At 31.5% G+C, this 21948-nt stretch overlaps 1 protein-coding gene across 6 annotated transcripts in view; it reads right to left on the minus strand.

The window, feature by feature from the left end:
- The window catches only part of LOC127703079 (uncharacterized), a 182639-nt gene that overhangs the window by 86295 nt on the left and 74396 nt on the right, over nucleotides 1–21948 (minus strand). For 2 of the 6 annotated variants that reach the window (XM_052207485.1, XM_052207480.1), the window contains exons 1-5: nucleotides 11920–12038; nucleotides 6567–6933; nucleotides 5714–5779; nucleotides 2630–2716; nucleotides 170–304 (exon numbers count right to left, since the gene is read on the minus strand). In XM_052207485.1, coding sequence (XP_052063445.1) covers nucleotides 170–304; nucleotides 2630–2716; nucleotides 5714–5779; nucleotides 6567–6933; nucleotides 11920–11936 — 672 coding nt within the window. In that variant the 5' untranslated portion in view covers nucleotides 11937–12038. Of the gene's footprint in view, nucleotides 1–169; nucleotides 305–2629; nucleotides 2717–5713; nucleotides 5780–6566; nucleotides 6934–9831; nucleotides 9954–11919; nucleotides 12039–21948 lie in introns of those variants that run through there. The other 4 variants (XM_052207481.1, XM_052207486.1, XM_052207482.1 and 1 more) reach the window with 4 other exon arrangements.

Consider the following 21948-nt stretch of genomic DNA (forward strand, 5'->3'; position numbering starts at 1 on the left):
ATTATATATCTTCTTTTACGAAATGGTTTTGATTTATTGAAAGGACTTAATAGTATCCAATCATGGCGTTTAAACAAGTTCTCTTTTTTGTTGTTGAAAGGAATCGGTTTTTATGTTGTTTTCACATCATTATTAAGAAAGCTTGTTAAAATGATCCCATTTTGCCTACCTGCTGATCTGATGTTCCCCATGCAGAGCAACAACAGCAATATGAAGCGGTCATGATTGCCACTACCACTTCTGCAAAGGATACTACAGTCATTAAAGACAACAGAATCACAACTCTCAATTCATAGTTGTCTCTCTACAATAGATAATGTAGATATTTATTTTTTGAGGCTAAGCGAAATGCAAAACGTCGCAAATCAAATCTTTTATTCTAACTGTTGTATGACGCATCATGAATTCAACGTCAATGCATTATCAGTTTGATTTTGACATGAACTTAAACATCAGTTTGGTATTATACGCGTCTGCTGTTCTAGATTTACAAATACTTGAGAACGTTGCAAAGCAAATTTTCAATTTCATTTTTTAAGTGCTCTGTCATAGCTCATAGATTTTAGGGGCACTTACCAGATAGGTTTAGTAGTGAATGAAATTGATTCGGATATATCATTTGTTGTTTTCTATCTAGTTATTTATAAAGGGACTAGAATAGCTTGATTATTGATTATCGTATTTATAAGTAGGAATCTTACATTATAGTTTGCGCACTTATTAAAGGTTTGAGGTATTCAGATGTAATTTAGGTTTTGATGACACTGGAAAGGACTCAAATTTAGGAAATACCTACGACATTGATTTGTCTAGATTATGGAATGTCATTATTTTTTGAAAACAAAAGTTTTAATACATCATTATTGATAGGTTTGGCACATGACCATGTTATTTCTATTGACAAGGACAAAACAGATGTCACAGAAGCAGTGTTAATCATTGTATAAAAAATGATAAATATTAAAATCTTGGAATATTTTCATCTTTGTTGTAGGTTCTGAATTTTTGGAATATTAAATCTGCCTCTGGTACCGAAGTCATTATTTCGATCGATACTTATAGTTTGTAAAGTTATGCTCAATAGGAAAAAAATATAATGTTAACGGCCAGGCCACAGACCACATTAACCTGTTGGTTCATTTGAACTAAATTTAAAAATATTTTCTAGTTTTCAATGGGGTTCAATGCGTTGGAAAAGCAAACATGCATCCCATTCAGAATTCATTTAGTTCGAAAATTTGGAATGTATTTACTCAGAAAGGAATTAGACAAATATAATCAATGTTTTTCTAAATCGTCTAACGTGTTTCTACACTTACTATTCTATGATGACGAATTTTAAAGAACATTTCTAAGTATGACATACATGTATGTGTAATATGATGACAAGCTGAATAACATAAAAATCATTTTGAAGGGTATAAGAATATATGATTAGAACTATTATCAGACTACCATACTGTAAACCAACATATTTTCGAGGATACTTTATTTCGCCTTTAGACCTTACTAGCCAATTTCGTGGCGATTTAGTTTCGTGAATTTCAAATTTGCTTGATTTAGATAAATAAGTAAAGATCAAAGTTTTATATATTTGCGACGATTTGTATTTGTGTTATTTTTCTGCTCGCGAAAATAAATCGCTCGCAATAATTAGTTAAAATTGAGAATGGAAATGGGGAATGTGTCAAAGAGACAACAACCCGACCATAGAACAGACAACAGCAGAAGGTCACTAACAGGTCTTCAATGCAGCGAGAAATTCCTGCACCCGGCGGCGTCCTTCAGCTGGCCCCTAAACAAATATATATACTAGTTCAGTGATAATGAACGCCATACTTAAATCCAAATTGTACACAAGAAACTAAAATTAAAAATAGTACAAGACTAACAAATGCTAGAGGCTCCTGACTTGGGACAGGCGCAAAAATGCGGCGGGGTTAAACATGTTTATGAGATCTCAACCCTCCCCCTATACCTCTAGCCAATGTAGAAAAGTAAACGCATAACAATACGCACATTAAAATTCAGTTCAAGAGAAGTCCGAGTCTGATGTCAGAAGATGTAACCAAAGAAAATAAACAAAATGACAATAATACATAAATAACAACAGACTACTAGCAGTTAACTGACATGCCAGCTCCAGACTTCAATTAAACTGATTGAAAGATTATGTCTTCATCATATGAATATCAGGCACAATCCTTCCCGTTAGGGGTTTAGTATCATACCATCATAACATATATGAGAAGAACATAACCCGTGTCACGCCAACAACTGGTTTTTAAATAAATGTGTTTAGTGCCGATGCAAAGACCCTATAAGTGAATCAATATTAACGCCAAAATCTGCAATCTTTAATGACCTGACAACAGTATCGTAGCTTAGTTTACATTATTTGAAATTACCTTTATTACAATTGATTGTTTTCATTTAGGACCCTATCATTTTTTGTTGTAGTTAGCACCAAATCATGCAACCATCACTATAATCAATTAATATCATTTTTCAGCATTTCGAAAAAATCCACAAAGAAAAGTCTATAATGTTTTATCGATACCCAACACAAATACCGTAAAAACATCGATGCTAATTCACTTAGTTATTATCGATGAATATCAATACTTACTATTATTGCTCCAATAACCCCAAGACTGTAAATACCGGGTACTAAAACTGATGCTGCAATTATGCTACACATCATTAATGTGGTTTTCTGAGGAAAAAACATCGGAATAACATGAAAAAAATGTAATTAGTTCATCAGTGTTGACTTTGTCGTCCATAACAAGTGAAGATTTAACTGACTTTGATTTTGATTTTGATTTTTCACCTTTGTTTTTATTGCGCTTCAGTGTTCCTGTTGTTCCTTTGTTCTCCTCTTATAGTTTATGTGCTTCCCACGGTTTTAGTTTGTAACCCCGATTTGTTTTCCATCAAGGTGTAATACCACCAAATCATAGTACGTCACATCCGGTTGCATACGAAAATAGGTCGAAAAAAAATATTCCCTTGAATTTGACAGTTGTAGGTAATTGATCCTACATTTCATTGCAGTAAAACATTTCTGAGTCATAAACATATATCTTGGGTATTTCAAAGCACCATTATTTCTTTATTTGGGGTTTCTATAGAATATTTTGGAAACTTGAGGTTACATGGTTACTAAAGCTTGTACACAGGTTAAAAAAGGAGGAACATTTGATTGGTTAACTTCCAGTGATGGTTTTTTTCTTATATGCAATGAAATGTTATGTAAAATTTTTTCTATAGTACTGGACAGGATAAATCTTTACTCATGCCAAGTATTTCTTTATTTGAAACAAAGATAAATTCTGCAAAATTTTTTGAAAAGTGCAAATTTAACAAAGACTAATAGGGGAAATCAATGGTGGTATTACACCTCAATGAGTAACTTCTGAACACCGGTATACTACTATTGGTTTTATTTGTTAACATTCACAGAACTAGACGTTTCATAGCGGAATTGTATTGCCATGTTAAACATGACGGTTGCCAATAGTGAAGAAGGATATGCTTAGCCTAAAGGAGTACATCGATTTGAGTTTTGTTGAGGTTTATGTTTTTTGTTCTGTAGTGGAATGTTGGTTGTCTTCACGTAGTTATAAGGTTGAGGCAATAGTTATGTCGTTTTTTTTTCACTTTTGGTTTTTGACTGGTCCTTCGCTGTAATCTGTCCCTTTTCTGTAAAGCTAATTTATATATTGCACTACAAACAGAATGACATGAATTAATTGTTATTGAAATAAATTAAGAGAGTTCAAACTTCTTTTTTTTTGTTTTCTAAAACCTTAAATAATTACTAGAAAACATCATCGAAACGCGGGCATATAGAGCGTGATTGAAAGTATGTACTGTTGGAGGGTGAATTTTTGTAAAAGATTTTATGACTGAAGAATTTTAGGAATGGTATCAAAAGTCATAGGACCTTGGGGCAGGACAAGTTTTTAGCTCTCCCCCTTTTTTCAAAATCCGTTATATTTTTGTTTTCCAGTAATTTCGATTATTTTCACATTTTTCTGTATACCGTAAACATACATATACTAAAATTTATATATAGATATATGACAGGCCTTGATAGTAAACTTGGAATTGGTAGTAAATAGCAAATACAATGAACACTTTATTTATAGTATATGTATGGTCATAGTATACAGAAAAAGCGAAAAATGTCCTGTCACCCAAGTACCTGTGAAAATTATCTGTATCTAAACAGAAGCCGTGTGTTTGACTTAAAAGTCCGTCCGATGACGGAAACAATATCTGGACGCCTTTTATTTCGTTTTCTTCCCAAAATAACCCAAACGGAAAAATTATAAGCCAAAATGACAAAGACGACTATGTATGGTACTTATAGGACACAAAGGCATGATGATTAATTTATTGTGGAAGGAAGAGAAGCGACACACATAATGAGGTCTTCACATTTAATAGTATAGATATTCAGAGAAATGAAGGTTAATAAAATGCAATGTCCAATATAATCAATATTTCAATGGAAAAGATCTTTTTACAAATAATTGATCGGAACTGATTTTCGAACATGTTCGACGCATTGCTGATGAAAACCAATGAGATGAGTTTCATAAAAAAAAAAATCAGTCCATATGAAAGAGCGAACAAGAACGGACGCACAGACGGACGGGTCTCGGTATTTTTATGTCCCAGGCAACGCATCGCGTAAGGCGAGAATATAGGATATAGAATAAAAAAAAATTATAATTGAAAAAGGACGGATTAAGATAGAATTAGTTTAGATTTTGCCATTTTTGAAGGTCACAGTTGTTTAAACAGTGACATGTTTGTGCTTACTTCGTCGTCATGAGGTATCTGGTTGATAATTGTCTCATTGCGAAAAGCAATCATAAAGTGTATCGCATCTTCTAACGTGTATATTGAATGTATAGTAAGCTATAAAATGTCCCGACTTAATAAGATGTTAAACAATCTAAGTCTCATTGGCAATCACAACACATTTTCTTAATTATATAAAAACTAGAAATAAATGGCCAGATATATGTAGAAAACAATACATGGTAGATAGCAACCATTGAGACCCACTGAAGTACAGGCTCCTGTGTCATGTGAGTTGATACTGGCACATAAAGATGTGGCGGAGTTTAACGTGTTTGCTAGAGCGAACCTTCACTCTTGCCTGGGACAGCAGTATAACAGGACACCAAAAGAAGAAACTGTAAAAATAAGTTGGACTCATATGATTGAAAGAGAACACAGAAAATAACTTTAAAAAAGCACCGATCTATCAGTACTCGAAGTTAATGAAAGCTAGTTAAAATCTAATTTTAACTAATAAATCAACCATGTTACGCAAAATTTAATATAAATCAATACACATCAATTGAAATTAGCTTTATTATATTATAAACAGGGTAAAGGATAACTTTAACTAGGAAAACTAAGGAACATGTATGCCGTAAAGATAAGCAATACCAAATACATCAGAAAAAACTTCAAATGAGAATAAGGGTAAAACTATATTGCCCTGACAACTTTGTTGCAAGGCCATAAAATTAAGAAAAAAAAACAGTTATCAAAACGGAAAACAGTCTATGCGGAAAACATAAGATGAAACAACAATAATTGCTCTCATCACACATCCTGCTTTTGTCTTATCAACCGATATTTGTTTTAAAATAAAACATTTTTCAATCTTAAATAAAAGTTTACCTACCAGACATCTCCAGTTCGCTTTTCTCCGATTTCTCATACAGAAGGGAAGAATACCGGTTAAAATGCACTACAATAGTATAATTGGACATGATCAATAATATTATATTTCAGAAACATGTAGATGGACAACTCAAAGAACAGCTTGGGTCATCTATTTCAATTATGACTTTAAAACTCACAAGAAACTGAGCAGTTATCTCTAACCTTGTGGCTGTAACACATTAATCTTTCTTATCATTTAAGGAAAAGACTGAATATACGCTAGCAAAACATACATGCAAAATGGGAATAGTCTGCAATGTTTTATGTAACATTACATAGTGAGCTGGTTGACTGACAATGTTTTTCTTCACCGCGATGAATTAACTTAAACTTGCATAGTTCATTTATGTAAATAAAATGAACAAAATAAACTTGTGTTATTCATCCAAGGAATATTCAAAATAGTGTTTTTGAACCATGAATGATTACACTAGTGCTTTTGTACCAGAAATGATTACACTAAAGATTTTGAACCAGGAATGATAACACAAGTGATTTTGTACCAGGAATGATTGTACTAGTGTTTAAATTCATACATTAAGGAAGTGTTTTAGTACTAATTTTGAACACATGATAACACAACAATGCTGTTTAACGAATTAAATCTAAATACTTTTTCTATGTGAATCCATGAAAAGCATTTTTTAAATTAATAAGTAAGCAAATGGTATCGGAGTAAATGAATAAAGGCATTTTCCTTTCTTTAAAGACATGCTTGACTAACATACTGAAATAGTATCACAACTTATCAATCAAAGATTCTCTTGTGAGTCAATTCTATTATGTATTCACATTTACATGCATGTACTTACCCATCCAGAGCATATCAAACTTGTGATGTCAAAGGGAAGTTGCAGATGGCTATTGTAATAGCGATTACATAACACATAATGTGGTAAATATGGGTGGTATGAATTGTCATAATGGTCGAAATAATAGTAATATTCATTATTAAAACAATCGTTATAATTCTGCATTGAAATCCAGTTCAAAACCAATCGAATTGAACTCAGAATCACTAGCAGAAAGCCAAGGAAAATCTGTAAACGGCCAAACATCTTTAATTTTTGAACTGACAATTCTTCTTGATGGATTCTGTTTGTTTGAACTTGTTGAGTCTCAAACCCCTGTGTAATCATTGTAGGAGATTCAGGGTTGTTTACAGGAGCTGCCGACATACTAGAATGAAATAAAAACAAAAAGCGTTCCTTTAAACTTTGTTGATAGGGAAAATGGGTATATATCTGTTTAAAGCATAATTGGTAAATACAAAATAATAGTTGAGGGTCATTTGTATAAGTTTAAGAGTACATTTTTAATATTATTCTAAATGATATAGATGGTATGTTGATTGTCCACCTGCAAGCCGTATTTACTTTGCCGCAATTGACAAATTTTATGACTTGTCTAGCTTTGTTCTTGTCTAGCTTTGTTCGTTTACGTCATATATTATCATCTCGACTTAAATTGACACAAAGTCGTGCCACAAGTTGACGGACGCATGAAATTATTAAACATTTTGTTTTCAAATTTTACATCACTGGGTCGATACCTCTGCTGGTGAACTATCAGTCCCCAAGGGTATCATCTGCTCAGTAGTCAATACTTCGGTACTGACATGATTTATAACAAACTTTTCTAAAATTGCCCGTTTATAAATGTTGAAATTATAAAGAAACTAAGGTCTCAACTGCCTCAGGCAAAGTTGACCTTAGATGGATTTGGCTATTTGTATTAGGTATTTGTTTTCATATAGCTCTTCAACTGTTTCGGTACTTATACATCCCTCGGATTTCAAATGTTTGGCTTTGATCGTTCCTGATGAAGGTAAATCCAGAAAAGCGCTTCGGACGCATGAAATTATTAAACGTGTTGTTTTCAATTTTTTGAACTTATGAGAGACCCTTCGGTCGTTCAGCTTCATTGACAAACAACACTTGGTATCCAACTTATATCATTAGTCTTCATTTACCTTTTCAGATGCCTAGGGATGGGTCGAAAAAGAATGAAATAGGCTAAAACGAATTGAATCAATTCCTTGATTTAAAAAATGATAAAAAAATTTTCTTAAATGTCCTTGTACATGTTGTACCAAGTCAGGAATATGGCAGTTCTTATCAAATAGTCTGTTTCTATTTATATTGACGTTTGTTTTTTAGCAGTTCAGTGTTGCTGTTGCTCTGTTGTTTTCCTCTTAAAGTTGATGTCTTTCCCTCTGTTTGGTTTGTGACCCAGATTTGTTTTCGCTTAATCGGTTGATATCTATGGAACAATGGTATATACTACTGTTGTCTTTATTTACTCACGCGTCTGAAGCGCTTTGGAATTTAGAATGGGAGCACACAAAAATATCATAAAACACATGTTAGATGCATGTGTTGTGTGTAAAACTGTATACCGTTATATGCAATATTAATTACTGCGCTAAATTTCAGAATATAGTGCTCAAGTAAACTTCATAATCATAGGATCTACAATTCTATTTTATCAATGAGGACAGTAATTTATGCATGATTTCAGGGTGACAAAATCAGAAATATGTCCTACTCCTGTCTTTACGAAAAACCATCTTATTCTAACTGCTTCACCAGTTGCCTTTTTTTTTTATAAACAAATATTTCTCATGCTGAAACTAATTTATATTTATTTACATGTTTTACAAGTTTACCGTATGTATCTTACTGTGAAAAGTTTTCCTTTATTTTTGGAGGAATATGTGTCTTCTGCATTTCACAGCTAATATTGAATTCAATATAACAGGGCATTCTGTGATAGTTTAAATTGATAATGGAGTACTGTTTTGTATATTGATTAGATGATGTTCAATTGTGCGTTGTCAAGTAAACCATGGCAAATAAAATCAAGTACATTTTACGAAAAATAATAACACCATAAAATAAACGTATGAAATGTTGATTAGCTTAGTAAAATTATAGGTACTAAAACAAGAAAACGAAGGTGTAACAAGTAGTGTCAAACATTTGATTCTACCTAAAATTCGTTTCAACTATGATGTGCACGATATGCTTTATGTTGTCTTTTTATATATTACCACAAAGAAATTTACATCATTTTACAGAGAAGAAATATATCTGCAAGCTGTATTTCTATACTTGAGCAAAAACGTTAAAACCTAAGGGTATTTTAGAAAGATCTAAAATGGACATTATACACAGAAGTGTACGAAAATAACCACAAAAGGGTTTATATATGTGAGTGTGGCTGTGATCTTAGATGCTTAAATGACACCAGAAAAGGCATCTGATATGTCAATTCACAGAATGTGTAATAGTCCCCATCTAGACATTTTTACTTGGTCTTGATTCGCAAGTTTCGCAAGGGGTATTGTAGGCATACCTGGAAACATTTATCTTCTTGGTGCACTCGGTCTCATTTTTGGTCATTATCGAATGTAAATGTGAAAAAAGGACACTTAATGATGACCTGATATGTACAACTTGGTATGCTAGTTGATGTCTGCAATATTACGCTAAATACATAATCAAAAACCAATATAAAGTGTAGAAAGGATATATACCAATTGAACATTTGGATAAAAAAACTGGAGGGTGAACACAGGTGCTTTGGAAAGGAAAGTAGTTAATGCTCTACTTGTGTTAAGCAGAATACAGTTTTCGTTTCTTTAGTAAGCCAAGTACATACTCTTCTTGATTATCTATAATGTTGAATAAAATAATATAAAAAATTGTTGACCATTGCTGACGTTAAATTTCATCCGAATAATTAAAATAGTTAATGACATGTCTTAATTGCTATAAATCGGACTTTCTTTAAGTTTAATCAGTGAGGCAAGCTCTTTAATACAAGTCGGTAACATAAAATATTTCAAAGTGAAAATATAATTTTAAAATAAATATCAGACAAAGTCTAAGGTACATAATAAGATGTGTTATTATAATAGTATGATTCAAGCTAATTAGTGTCATCAAATTAATCAACGACATAAAAAGAAATAATTTGCAATGAAGAAGTCTCTTTGTAAATTTAGATATTGAAAGTAAAGCGTATTTAGGAGAAACTTTTAAGTTTAACACTTATAAATAATGCTTTACAAACCTATTTTCATCTTCCATTACATCATATAATGAAAATCCATGTCAAAATTGAAAAAAGTATTTTTAAAGAGCTTCCTGTTTGACTCCAACAAATCAACAAATATATATACCTGCGCTATTCAACTTGGGTATTTTAATATGTATTGTGTAAATGGATATTTTTAAATTATTTATTGTGTAAACAAAGGTCGCTTACGACATTAACTTGGCTATTTCGTATTTGTCTAACAAAATTCAATTTTTAGACAAAATATCTTATGTAGGTACGTATATAATGAATAATGATAATTTCATCCAACAGAGCAGTCTATAACTTTATAAAGACAATGTTGATAGCACATGATAGCTTAGCTACCAGTACAAAAGATTAAAGATAAAGAGAGCGAAAGTATAACTAAGGATCAACCAGCATTCTATATGTTGTTGAAAAAAAAATGTGGATATTATCTTCGACAGTACAGTACACAAAAATAGACCTAACAAAGCATGCATGATTTCACTACGAGTAAGTTGTTTGCTCACGTATTTAAAAATTATATTTAGGGCATTTTAGTGGGTTTCTTCAATGATTATTTCTTTTATTTGTACTACTACACGTGTTTTTGTCAGTTTTCGAGTAGTCTGTGTTATACGTCATATATTATTTGTTGTAAAATTATAGAATCTCTTGATGATCTTTGTTTTTGTGCGAATATAGACGGTACAACACATGATTACAGTATGTGTACACTTTATGCATCAAGCAAAGAATTCCTGTCAAACCCATGCTAGGGTAGATTTAAATTTTGAAGCGGGTTTTATGTTTGTTCTTCGTGATGACGATCTCGCCATTAATTTAAGATGCCAGGCAGCAACAAAATTGTTTACATCTGTTTCTATGGGCTTTAAAAGTTTTATGTAGGTGCATAATTTTGTGCTTTTTTTTGCATATCGATTGACGAATACGTATTAATACTTTTTTAGCATGGAGCTCCGAGATATTTGTAAATTCTTGAATAAAACACAAATTTTTGAAAAATAAATGATTATGGTAGGTGCAAATGCATAGTAATAAATTCCGCCGACAAATATAACATAGAAAGATAAAAGATTGATCTTTTTAGGCATTATCTAACATCACTGCCATCGGACACAGTATTTTAAGAAACTTTTAAAACATGGGCATTCATCTCATCAAAAAGAGAAGGTATGTTCATATTTTTATGTTCATATGTGTTTGAGTTGACTTTTTTGTCTTGAAATCGTATAAAACAAAAGTATTTGAAACACGATCTCGCTTCAGATTCTTACATTTTTATATATTCAGGCTACATTTTGATATAATAACATTAAAAAAATGATATATATGGGTCAAGCGAAATATCTTTCTGAAGAGTCACACTAATAGCGTAGGTGTATTTGAATAAAAAATGTTAAAAGAAAATGTATCAAAAAGCACTTAACGACAGAGGTAATTAGTCATCAACCTTCAAATTTTTGTCTGCTTTTCACAACACATTAATTCCATTTGTTTTTATTTCGCAAATTCCTCCTAACAAACGATTAAAAAAGTTCATCAAGTAATGTTTAAAATCAGATGAAATTTCAAGTTAAAAAAAAAGTTGAATATAATTTATGTAGTGGAATAGCTAAGTTTTACTATAAAATAAGTGAACATAAACTTTCTTTTAAAAGAAAATGGTTTTTATTATCAAATCAGACATTTACTGCTAGTGAATTAATGACAAAATAAATGACTTTTTACCAGAAACACAGTGCCTTCCATGTTGACGATTTTTGCCGATAACACGTGGAACTTAAGTTAATTTTTATTTTAACTCAGAAGGGTGCGCTCGATTGTCGTTCCCGATCTCTGAAAACCAAATGAAAAAAAAATAGATTAAGCTCGCATATAATATATTTTATAGGTAGACATTCTTTGTAATCATAACTCCAAAAGTACAAAGCACAATTGCAATTCTATAATTCAATTACTAGTACCTCATTCGATTGTCAAATACAAATTTACGGAAAAAGGGGAAGAGGCGGATTAAGCGTATTTAGGAGAAACTTTTAAGTTTAACACTATTATAAATAATGCTTTACAAACCTATTTTCATCTTCCATTACATCATATAATGAAAATCCTTGTCAAAATTGAAAAAAAAGTATGTTTAAAGAAATTCCTGTTTGACTCCAACAAATCAACAAATATATATACCTGCGCTATTCAACTTGTGTATTTTAATATGTATTGTGTAAATGGATATTTTTAAATTATTTATTGTGTAAACAAAGGTCGCTTACGACATTACGACATTAACACGTGGAACTTAAGTTAATTTTTATTCTAACTCTGAAGGGTGCGCTCGATTGTCGTTCCCGATCTCTGAAAACCAAATAAAAAAAAATAGATTAATCTCGCATATAATATATTTTATAGATAGACATTCTTTGTAATCATAACTCCAAAAGTACAAAGCACAATTGCAATTCTATAATTCAATTACTGTTACTACGGAGGGGATAGAGAGTTTTCTTGTATTTCAACAGAAAACCTGATCACCAGAAATGCAAGAGTAGAAAATTTAATAGAATCATGTTTGCAGAATATAGAATTCTTGTCGATCATGCCGTGTGTGAAATAAAAAAAAAATATTACGTGATGGGTATTTTTGTGGAGGCACCTAAGAAAAAAAACTCAGACAAATTGTGGAGGCTTTTGCAGGATTTATAAAAAGAAGACAAACCGTATTTGATTAAATAAATCATTGTGTAAAATCTTTTTATACTGTTTTAAAATTTTACCTTGAAAAGCTTATTATTTAGTACCCTTTATTCTTTTGAGACGACCCCCTACATTTTTTCTACCAGAGTCGGTGTCAACAGTCGGTTTCCAAGACTTTCCGGAAATGTCTACTAAGATAAACAGTCAACCTTGATCATGTTGATTATGACAATCTATCAAAAGTATCATATAACTTGTTGAATGATCATCCCAGTTGTCACTACATACAATAAGATCATCAATTTAGGCATAGCAACAGTCTAGCTCTTTGGTCAGTTTAAAACATTATTGATTATTCTTTGAAATGTAGCTAGAGCACCAAACGGCATGACAGTATACCTAATTAAGCCGTCTGGTTTGATCAATGTTGTTAAAACAGTTGTTCGAAACAGATATGAATCAGATTTTGAAACAGAATTATTTTTTCTGAAATCAGTTACAAACGAAAGGCTTTATCTGGTTTGAATACAAGGGGACAAGGATGTCATTGTCAAGCATATATTTAATTTCATTGTAAAAAAAAACCCACAGTATTTAGTCTGTAAAGGATGTCCAGGACAAGTACTTTATCACAAGACTCTTGCAAAAAGTCTGTCCCTGGCATCTTAATCATATCATATTTTCATCTTATTCTGAACAGTTTTTAAATTCTACTGAGCAATTTCACAAGCAGTATATAATTTTCTTAAATGTAGATAAATTGTCTAGAAGAAACATTGTGTTAAGTAAGCTATTTTTCCTTAACCGATTTCAAAAGTCACCTTTCAAATTAAAGTAAAAAGTTTTAATCATGTACTTCAGTGTATGATGAAAACGTTCTAAAGCACATTGAGATTCTGTGTTGTTGTTTCCTTCATCGCCCAAGTAAAACCACCAGCTGGTTAAAGTTTAGCATCATATTCAGGTGATTTTACATCCATCAACGGTTCACTTGTAAAATTGGTTCAGCAATCACTTTTTTCTAGCTAAATCATTATCATCTTAATAACGTGTTGAAGTGTTCTTTCATTTGTCTTTGCAAATTATTGCTTTTACTGTTTAGTCTATTAATATCCACTGGACCTTACACTGCAATTGTTTAACACTAGTCATGCAGGGGCCCTTCATAGCTTGTTTTTCGATGTGAGTCAATGATCAGTGTTGAAGGCTGTAACGGTCAGAAATCACTTTTAAATTGTACCCAACAAAAGACACAAATCAAAAATAGAATTAAACAAGGTTTATTATACGGTTGTACAAGAAATATCATACAAATTGAAATGTCAGCTTTACTGTCTGTTTATTAGACTTATTTATCTGGAATTCTTCCTTAAACTGTAATGAAATATGTCCAATAAGTTCACAATGTAGTATGATGTAGTTGACATAAATGAAAGTGTCAATCCAACAACTCCAGAGATCTTCTGAGAATCCAAGTATATTAATGTCTGATCTGTCTAATGTCGGTGTCTGTATATATAGTTGTCATGGAAACTTCTAGAACACTATAGAAGGGAAACTTCAAGAATAATATAGAAGTTTAAGTTACGCATCGTAGATTATGATAATTCCGGCATTATAATGTTAGTCAAATAGAAAGATCTAATCATTCAACCTGTATTTATGATTGTTCCAGTGATTTCCCAACTGCACAATTATAAAATTATTTTGTATACAACTATGGAAACATCTTATAAGCCACATAAAACCAATAAAGCTGAGAAGTTAGACTTTCTGTTTTTTCTCCTTGAAAGGTTTTTATTACGTTTTAGGGAAAGAGTCCACTAACAATACACATTATCGATATTTGTCCGCCATTACTGGACATTGCAAAGGTTCCCGTAAAATTTTGACGTCACAACGAAAAACATCTGACGCCACAATAGAAAAGTGATTGTTGTATGACGTTAAAAGTTCAACCGGCGCAGAATCTCGGGTCAAGCGGAACAGATCTCCAAAAAGCGATAAGGTGTATGAAAATATACAAAATATTCATATTTAATATTGCCTTTCAAACGTACAGAAAACATTCGAAGGGCAACATCGTTTCTTATTCTGTTTTAAAGTAGCTGTAGGTATTTTCAAGTTAAAGTACATAAAAAAATATCAAAAATAAAAAAAAAAAATACCGAATCCACCGAAAATTCAAAACGGAAAGACCCTTATCAAAAAATGTTTGGCATATTAAATTATTTTGTTTTTTTTTTATCTATATCAAAACTAAGACACATTTATTGTAAATCGTATAGAAATCCCTTTTCTATATTAAGTTACTTTTCAAAATGAAAAAAAGTATGATCAGGCATTAAAAAAAGTTGGACTTGTTTCTCCAACATGGTGATCACGAAGCAAACTGTACCGGTTGTGTCATTTATCTCACTCAAATAGACAGATGCGTATATGGGAAATATAAAAATCCGTATGTACTTTATAATAGAAAGTTAAGTTCTCAATTGCCTCTTTTAGAATATTTCCACATGCAAATCAAGATAGTTGCGTAATTTCATATCCTTTCTCCACGTTCCATTATACTAGCATACACGGATATCATGTTATCAAATAATTCAAAGAAATGTCAGTGTATACGGCGTTCTTTTCATTTCAAGAAAGTTTCTGCTTATAAAGAGCCACATGTATTGAACAATGTCAACCTTCTGTCAAAAAATTTTGTTCGAAATGTTTACGTCCAAAATGACTAGATTTACAGTTACTCACAGTTTGAGTCACAGATGGAATTCTTTACTATTCATGACGTGTGCCATCAATTGAGCTGGTATTGCCTATCCTTCCGGAGAGAGTGAATTATCTATGTGTATTCAATCAATGAATCAAAGAGATGCATCGAGTGATTCTGGCTAGCCATCTAATATCAATGATGTATCATCTGCATATTGAGAAAGTACAAATTCTGTGTCATCTATAGTAATACCCTTTATCTCCTTACTATTTCGTACTAAAATACCTAATATTTCAGCACATATCAGAAACATATAAGGGGATAAAGGATCTCCCTATCTACAACCTCTCTCTACAATGAATAATTCTGACAGAAAACAGTTTTGTATCATTGCGGCTGTTTTATTATTAAAGAAAGTTTTAACCTAGGATATAACTGAATCACCAAAATTAAAATAACTTAATGTATCATAAAGAAAGGACCAAGATATGGAATCAAATGCCTTCTCAAAATAAATCAGCAAAAGAATTCCTGGAACATTATTTTCTTCAGTAAAATGTAGAATATCATTATCAATCGACAATTTTCGCCTCTATATCTACCTGGAATAAAACCCTTTTTATCAGAACTTATTAATTTTGACAAAACAGATTTTGTTCTCTCTGCTACCTGTATACAGCTTGATGCCAATTTATATGCAGAATTTAGAAGAGTAATAGGTCTTCAATTTTTAAGAAATTGTTTTGGTTTATCTTCTTTTGGAATACATGTAATCACTCCCTGCCTCCGGTTGACAGACATTTTACCCTTCCCATATCAACACTTTATAGGTCTAAGAACAAATTTACCAATATCAATCCAAAACAAATAATAATAATTCTGCAGTGTAACCATAAGATCCTGTTATTTTTCATTCTCTTTAATGCTGCAGTTAATTCAGAAAAAAACTATTATTTCCCTCCAATAACTGATTTTCATCCTCGCTCAGCTTCAGTATATCATCATAAAAATTGTCCAGTGCTAAATCAACCTTTTTCAAACAATCTTATTTTTTATAAAGTTTCTCATAAAACATCTTTGTCTGACTGACGATTTCTTTTTATTCTTTCACTACAACCCCATTTCTTAAGTACGTTTTTGAATAGTCTTATTAATATAATTTCTAGTCTCTAGATTTAAAAAAAATGGTAGGTTTTTTTTCCTTCTTCAATCCACTGACTTCTTGACCTAACATATTGTCCCTGAACCTTCTTTTGTCTAAACATTTTAAGTTCTGCTTTTTTCTGATCAATCTCTTACAGATTTTTTTCTGTTAGTGCATTTTTTTTTTCTCATTGTTTTAATTTTAAGATAATCTCATTTTCAATTTTTATGTCCTCCTTTTTTATAAGATGCATATGAAATAGTTTTATCACGTATTTCTGTGAGTAAAGTTTCGAAAAATAGCTGGTCATCTACGGTAAATTCATTTTCAGAGTTGTCAATATTTTGTAAATTTTCATTTCTATATAACTTGACGGCATATTGTTCTTTTACTGTACTTTTGTTATCTCTTTAACATAGTCAGTATCATGCAGATGGAAATTATAAAACTTCCAAAGGCCTCTGCCTTTTATAAATTAATTAATCTTGAAAGAAAATATCACTGGTGAATGATTAGACCTGTAACTTTTATCAATTTTAACATCACTAACAAAGTGAAAAGTATTATCAAGTGAAAAGCATTATCAGAAATCAGACAGTCTATTCAAGATTGTTTGAAGGTGGTTTTTTTTCCTCCAAGTAAACCTTTTCATATTGGGGCATAATTCTCTAAATAGATCAACTAGATTAAAGTCTTCCATTATCTGTCATAATTTTTCTCTAGACTTTGGGTTGTTGATATTAACATTATTATGAGTGTCAAGATTGAAACTTTGAATTAGGTTAAAATCACCACAAAGAATACAAGACTGGTTACCAATTTCCCATATAATATCTGCCACCTTTTGATAAAAGCAAGGAGTCTCTACATTTGGCCCATATAAATTAACTAAGGTAACTCTTTGTTCTTCAATTGTAATATCCAATCCAAGAAGGTTTTTACACTCATCTTTTTTAACTTTGTGAATTTGAAGATCAAAGTTTTTATTAAAAACGATGGCTACACCTCTCTGATTGGATGTGAATGAATAACAAATGTTTACAAAATATCAAAAAGCACTTGACGATAGAATTAACTTGTGGATCTCTTGTTGTGTGCATTGCTTTAAAAAAATGTATGTTTGTTTTATCAGGTAATTAGCCATAAACCTAAAAGCAATAATTTGCAAAGACAAATAAAAGAATACTATAACACGTTATTAAGATGATAATGTTCTAGCTAGGAAAAAGTGATTGGATGTAAATGAATAACAAATGTTTACAAAATATCAAAAAGCACTTGACGACAGAATTAACTTGTGGATCTCTTTTTGTGTGCATTAATTAGCGTAATTTAAAACATAAACAATGCTCTAGAAGTTTTAGTAACAAATATATATCCAGAAATTAGGCAGATAAGACATTAATATACTTGGTTTCTCAGAAGATCTCTGGAGTTCTTCATGTTGTTGGATTGACACTTTTATTTACGTTACCTACATCATACCAGATTGTGAATTTTTTGACATATGACATTACCGTGACGAGAAGAATTATGGATAAAGAAAAGACTAAGGATCGGACAGTTGCGTTGACATTTCATTTTGTATAATATTCCTTGTACAACTTTAAATTATCTTGTTAAATTCTATTATTATTTGTGTCTTTTATTGGAAGCAGGTTATAAGTGATTTCAGGAATTAACAAACCTTCAACACGGAGCCTTGACTCACACCGAACAACAATATATGAAGGGCACAAAAAATGACTAGTTTTAAACAATTTTTGTGTAAAGTCATTTAATACGATAAAATAACGGCGAACTTTTGAACTAGAGACAAAAATTGACTAGCAGTACATTTATGATTTGATAATATAAAGCCTTTTTTTTTACAAGAAAATTAACTAGTAACACCTAGCTATTCCATTATCTAAATCCTATTCATCTTTTTTTCTTATTTGAATTTTCATCTGATTTTAAGCATCACTTGATGTACTTTTGTGCCTTTTGTCAACTTTAAACTAGTCTTTAATCGGTTGTTAGGGGGAATTTGCGAAATAAAAACAAAAAAATATGTAAATTAAATATTTTGTGGAGAACAGACAAAAATTTGAAGGTTGATGGCTAAGTACCTGACAAAACAGACTTACATTTTTTTAAGTAATGCACACAAAAGAGATCCACAAGTTAATTCTGTCGTCAAGTGCTTTTTCATATTATGTCTTTTAGTTTTGTTCACACATCGTTATAAATATAATGGAATTTTATGTGACAGTCATACATTTGTACAAGTGATATTTAGCTATAACACCAGGTTTGATCCACCATTTTCTATATAAGAAAATGTCTGTACCAAGACAGGAATATAACAGTTGTTATCCGTTCGTTTGAAGCTTTTGAGCTTTTGATTTTGTCATTTGATAAGGGACTTTCCGTTTTGAATTTTCCTCGGAGTTCGGTATTTTTGTTATTTTACTTTTTTCCTAGCAATAATGAAACACCCTCAACATGGAGATTAGGACGAACACCCATAACAAATGGTCCAAAAATTAAATCTGACTTAAGATAAATACAAGGAGAGCGGAACATACAACCTAACTCCACACCCTGGAACAAAACAGAGCTCGAGGCAGCAACAGAAGTCTCCTAGGTCAAAGGCAACACACCTTTGAACAATGAAGTCTGAGCAGCTCAAATGTCCCGTAAATTCTTAATGAGTTGAGGAGTATAGTATTTCTACCTATAGAAACAAACCCATCAGACAAAAAGGATTTATAACCCTCCATATAATCATAAAACTGGACTTAAATGCCTAACTCGTAGGACATTCCAACTTATTGGTAGCAAGGGGTGTCGTACAAGCACGTGACTTGGGTTTATTACCTCTATTATTCTTCTTCTGGAGTCTAAAACAATCATGATCAGCCATTAGGTGACCATTTTCTAACAATAAGCATAACTTAGTCACTTCCTCTCAAAAGGATCAGATTTTCGACTAGACATATCAAAACTAAACTGACTTTTATTATGTGCAACAGGCTTACTATCAATAAGCTCAGTACTTTGATTTTGTAATTTTTACTCGAATATCAACATTTGGACCTTTGAAACTTCATTTATGTGAAAAGGTATAATTATCATAAACAACAGCTGCATCTTGCAATGTTTCAACAGTTTTGTTAAATGTGTTTTAAAGTCTAAATGAAGACACGGCTTCAACTCTTACAATTACATTGATTGTCTTATTATATCAGAATTGTTATCGATTTTCCCTGACGTAAGCCATTTATCATGCAATTAGATTTTCTGTTTTCTTAGCAAACTCAACATATATATAGGTTTGTTATTCAAATTTATTATAAGACCTTAATTTCTGTCTAACGCTTCTTGCACTAGCTCATAAGCTTTCAAAACTTCCTGTTTTACAGTGTAATAATCAGAACTTTTTTCTGAAGATAGTGCTGAGTAAATCTCAGCGGCCTTGCCCTCACCAACACTCTGCAGCATTGAAGTCCAAAGAGGCTTTGGTCATTTTACAATTGTGGAAATATTTAGCAACTTTTTTGTTCAGAAAATCTTGGAACCAAACTTGTATTTTGTTGCTGCATCAAAATGATCTGATTTTGACTCTAGTATAAAGTTGCTCCCTTTTTTTTTCCATTTTAATTTTTAATTTTTTTCATCTCTAACCTTTCCTTCATTTATATATAACTTTATTTCAGACCTTCCAGATCTGGCGTTTTTATAAATGTACTAGCATCCAATACCATTTTGATTTAATTGTGTTGTCTAATTCTATTTCAATCAAAATATACCGAAATAAAAATATTCTGATATGAACGTTATCCCGCCGGACGAGCCTCAAAGTTTTCTGTTACAGCCAGAAATCACCTTTAAGTTGAAGCCAAGAAGAGAAACAAGTCAATAATAGAATTCAACCAGATTTATTATACAAATTTACAAGAAAAATTATACAAATTGAAATGTCAAATTAACTGTTGACATCTATGTCCGATCCTTTGTCTTTTATTCATTTTTTCTCTTAACTGTTTCAGAATATGCCCAATAAGTTCACAATGTAGTATGATGTAGTTGACATAAATAAAAGTCTCCAGAGATCTTCTAAGAAGCCAAGTATATTAATGTCTGATCTGTCTAATTTCGGTGTCTGTATATATAGATGTCACGGAATCTTTTAAAACGCTATATAACTGTTTCAGAATATGCCCAATAAGTTCACAATGTAGTATGATGTAGTTGACATAAATAAAAGTCTCCAGAGATCTTCTAAGAAGCCAAGTATATTAATGTCTGATCTGTCTAATTTCGGTGTCTGTATATATAGATGTCACGGAATCTTTTAAAACGCTATGGAAGAGAAATTCCTACAATACTTTAGAAAGGAAACTTTTTGAATATTGTAGAAGTTTAAGTTACGCATCGCAGATTATGATAGTTCCACATTATAATGTTAGTCAAATAGAAAGTTCTCATCATTCAATCAGGATCTATGCTGCATATTTATTTTATAACATTATTTTGTAATCAATTATGAAAACATCTTATAAACCGATTCAGCTGAGAAGTTAGACTTTCTGTTTTTTTTTTCTCCTTGAATTTTTTTTTACGTTTTAGGGTAAGAGTCCATTAACAATGAATTTATACAAAATATTCACCGTACCGAAAAAAAATGAAAAGCAACGTCGTGCTTGCTTTTGTCTTGAAGTAGCCATAGGTATTTTGAAGTTCAAGTCCATAAAAAAAGTAAAAAAAACAAAAATACCGAACTCCACGGAAAGTTTAAAACGGAAAGATCCTTATCTAACAATGTTCTGCATATTTTTTTTTTTTTTAAATCTTTATCGACACATTTATCGTAAATCGTATAAAAAAATTCCTTTCCTATATTGGTTACTTTTCGATGTGCAGAAAAAAGTATGATCAGGCATTAAAAATATGTTTGACTTGTTTTTCCAATGTGTTGATCACGAAACAAACTGTACCGGTTGTGTCATCTGTCTCGCTCAAAGGAACTTATGCGTAATCACATTTCTTTGAATTGTTTGATAACATACTATCTTTGTATATGGTTGATCGTGAAGGATGAATATGCAATAATGCAACTATATTGATTTACATGTGGAAATATTCCAAAAGAGGCGGTTGAGAATTTAACTTTCTATTATAAAGTACATACGGATTTTTATATTTCCCGTTCTTTTAATATCAAGAAAGTTTCAGCTTAAAAGGAGCCATAGTACGGCGGCTTCGTGAAAAATTGTGCACATCCTGCTACAAGCATAAAACTTGGCACAAAGCTTCCTCTAGTATTACTCTTTGATTTCAGATAGGGAGGCAATCTGAAAAAATGCACCACTTCCGGTAAAATCCGATATGGCGGACATTATACCTAAATCAGCCCAATATCGAAGGCTGGTATGTGACAAGGTGTTATAATCCTGCTACTATCATTATATTCGGCACAAACCTTTGTTCTGTAATACATTTTATAGATTATATGTCTTTAAAAACCCTACGTCCGGTAAAATCCAATATGGCGGACATTGTACTA

This window comes from Mytilus californianus, unplaced genomic scaffold (assembly GCF_021869535.1).
Source record: "Mytilus californianus isolate M0D057914Y unplaced genomic scaffold, xbMytCali1.0.p SCAF_5, whole genome shotgun sequence".
In the NCBI taxonomy this organism is placed as follows: Eukaryota; Metazoa; Mollusca; class Bivalvia; order Mytilida; family Mytilidae; genus Mytilus; species Mytilus californianus.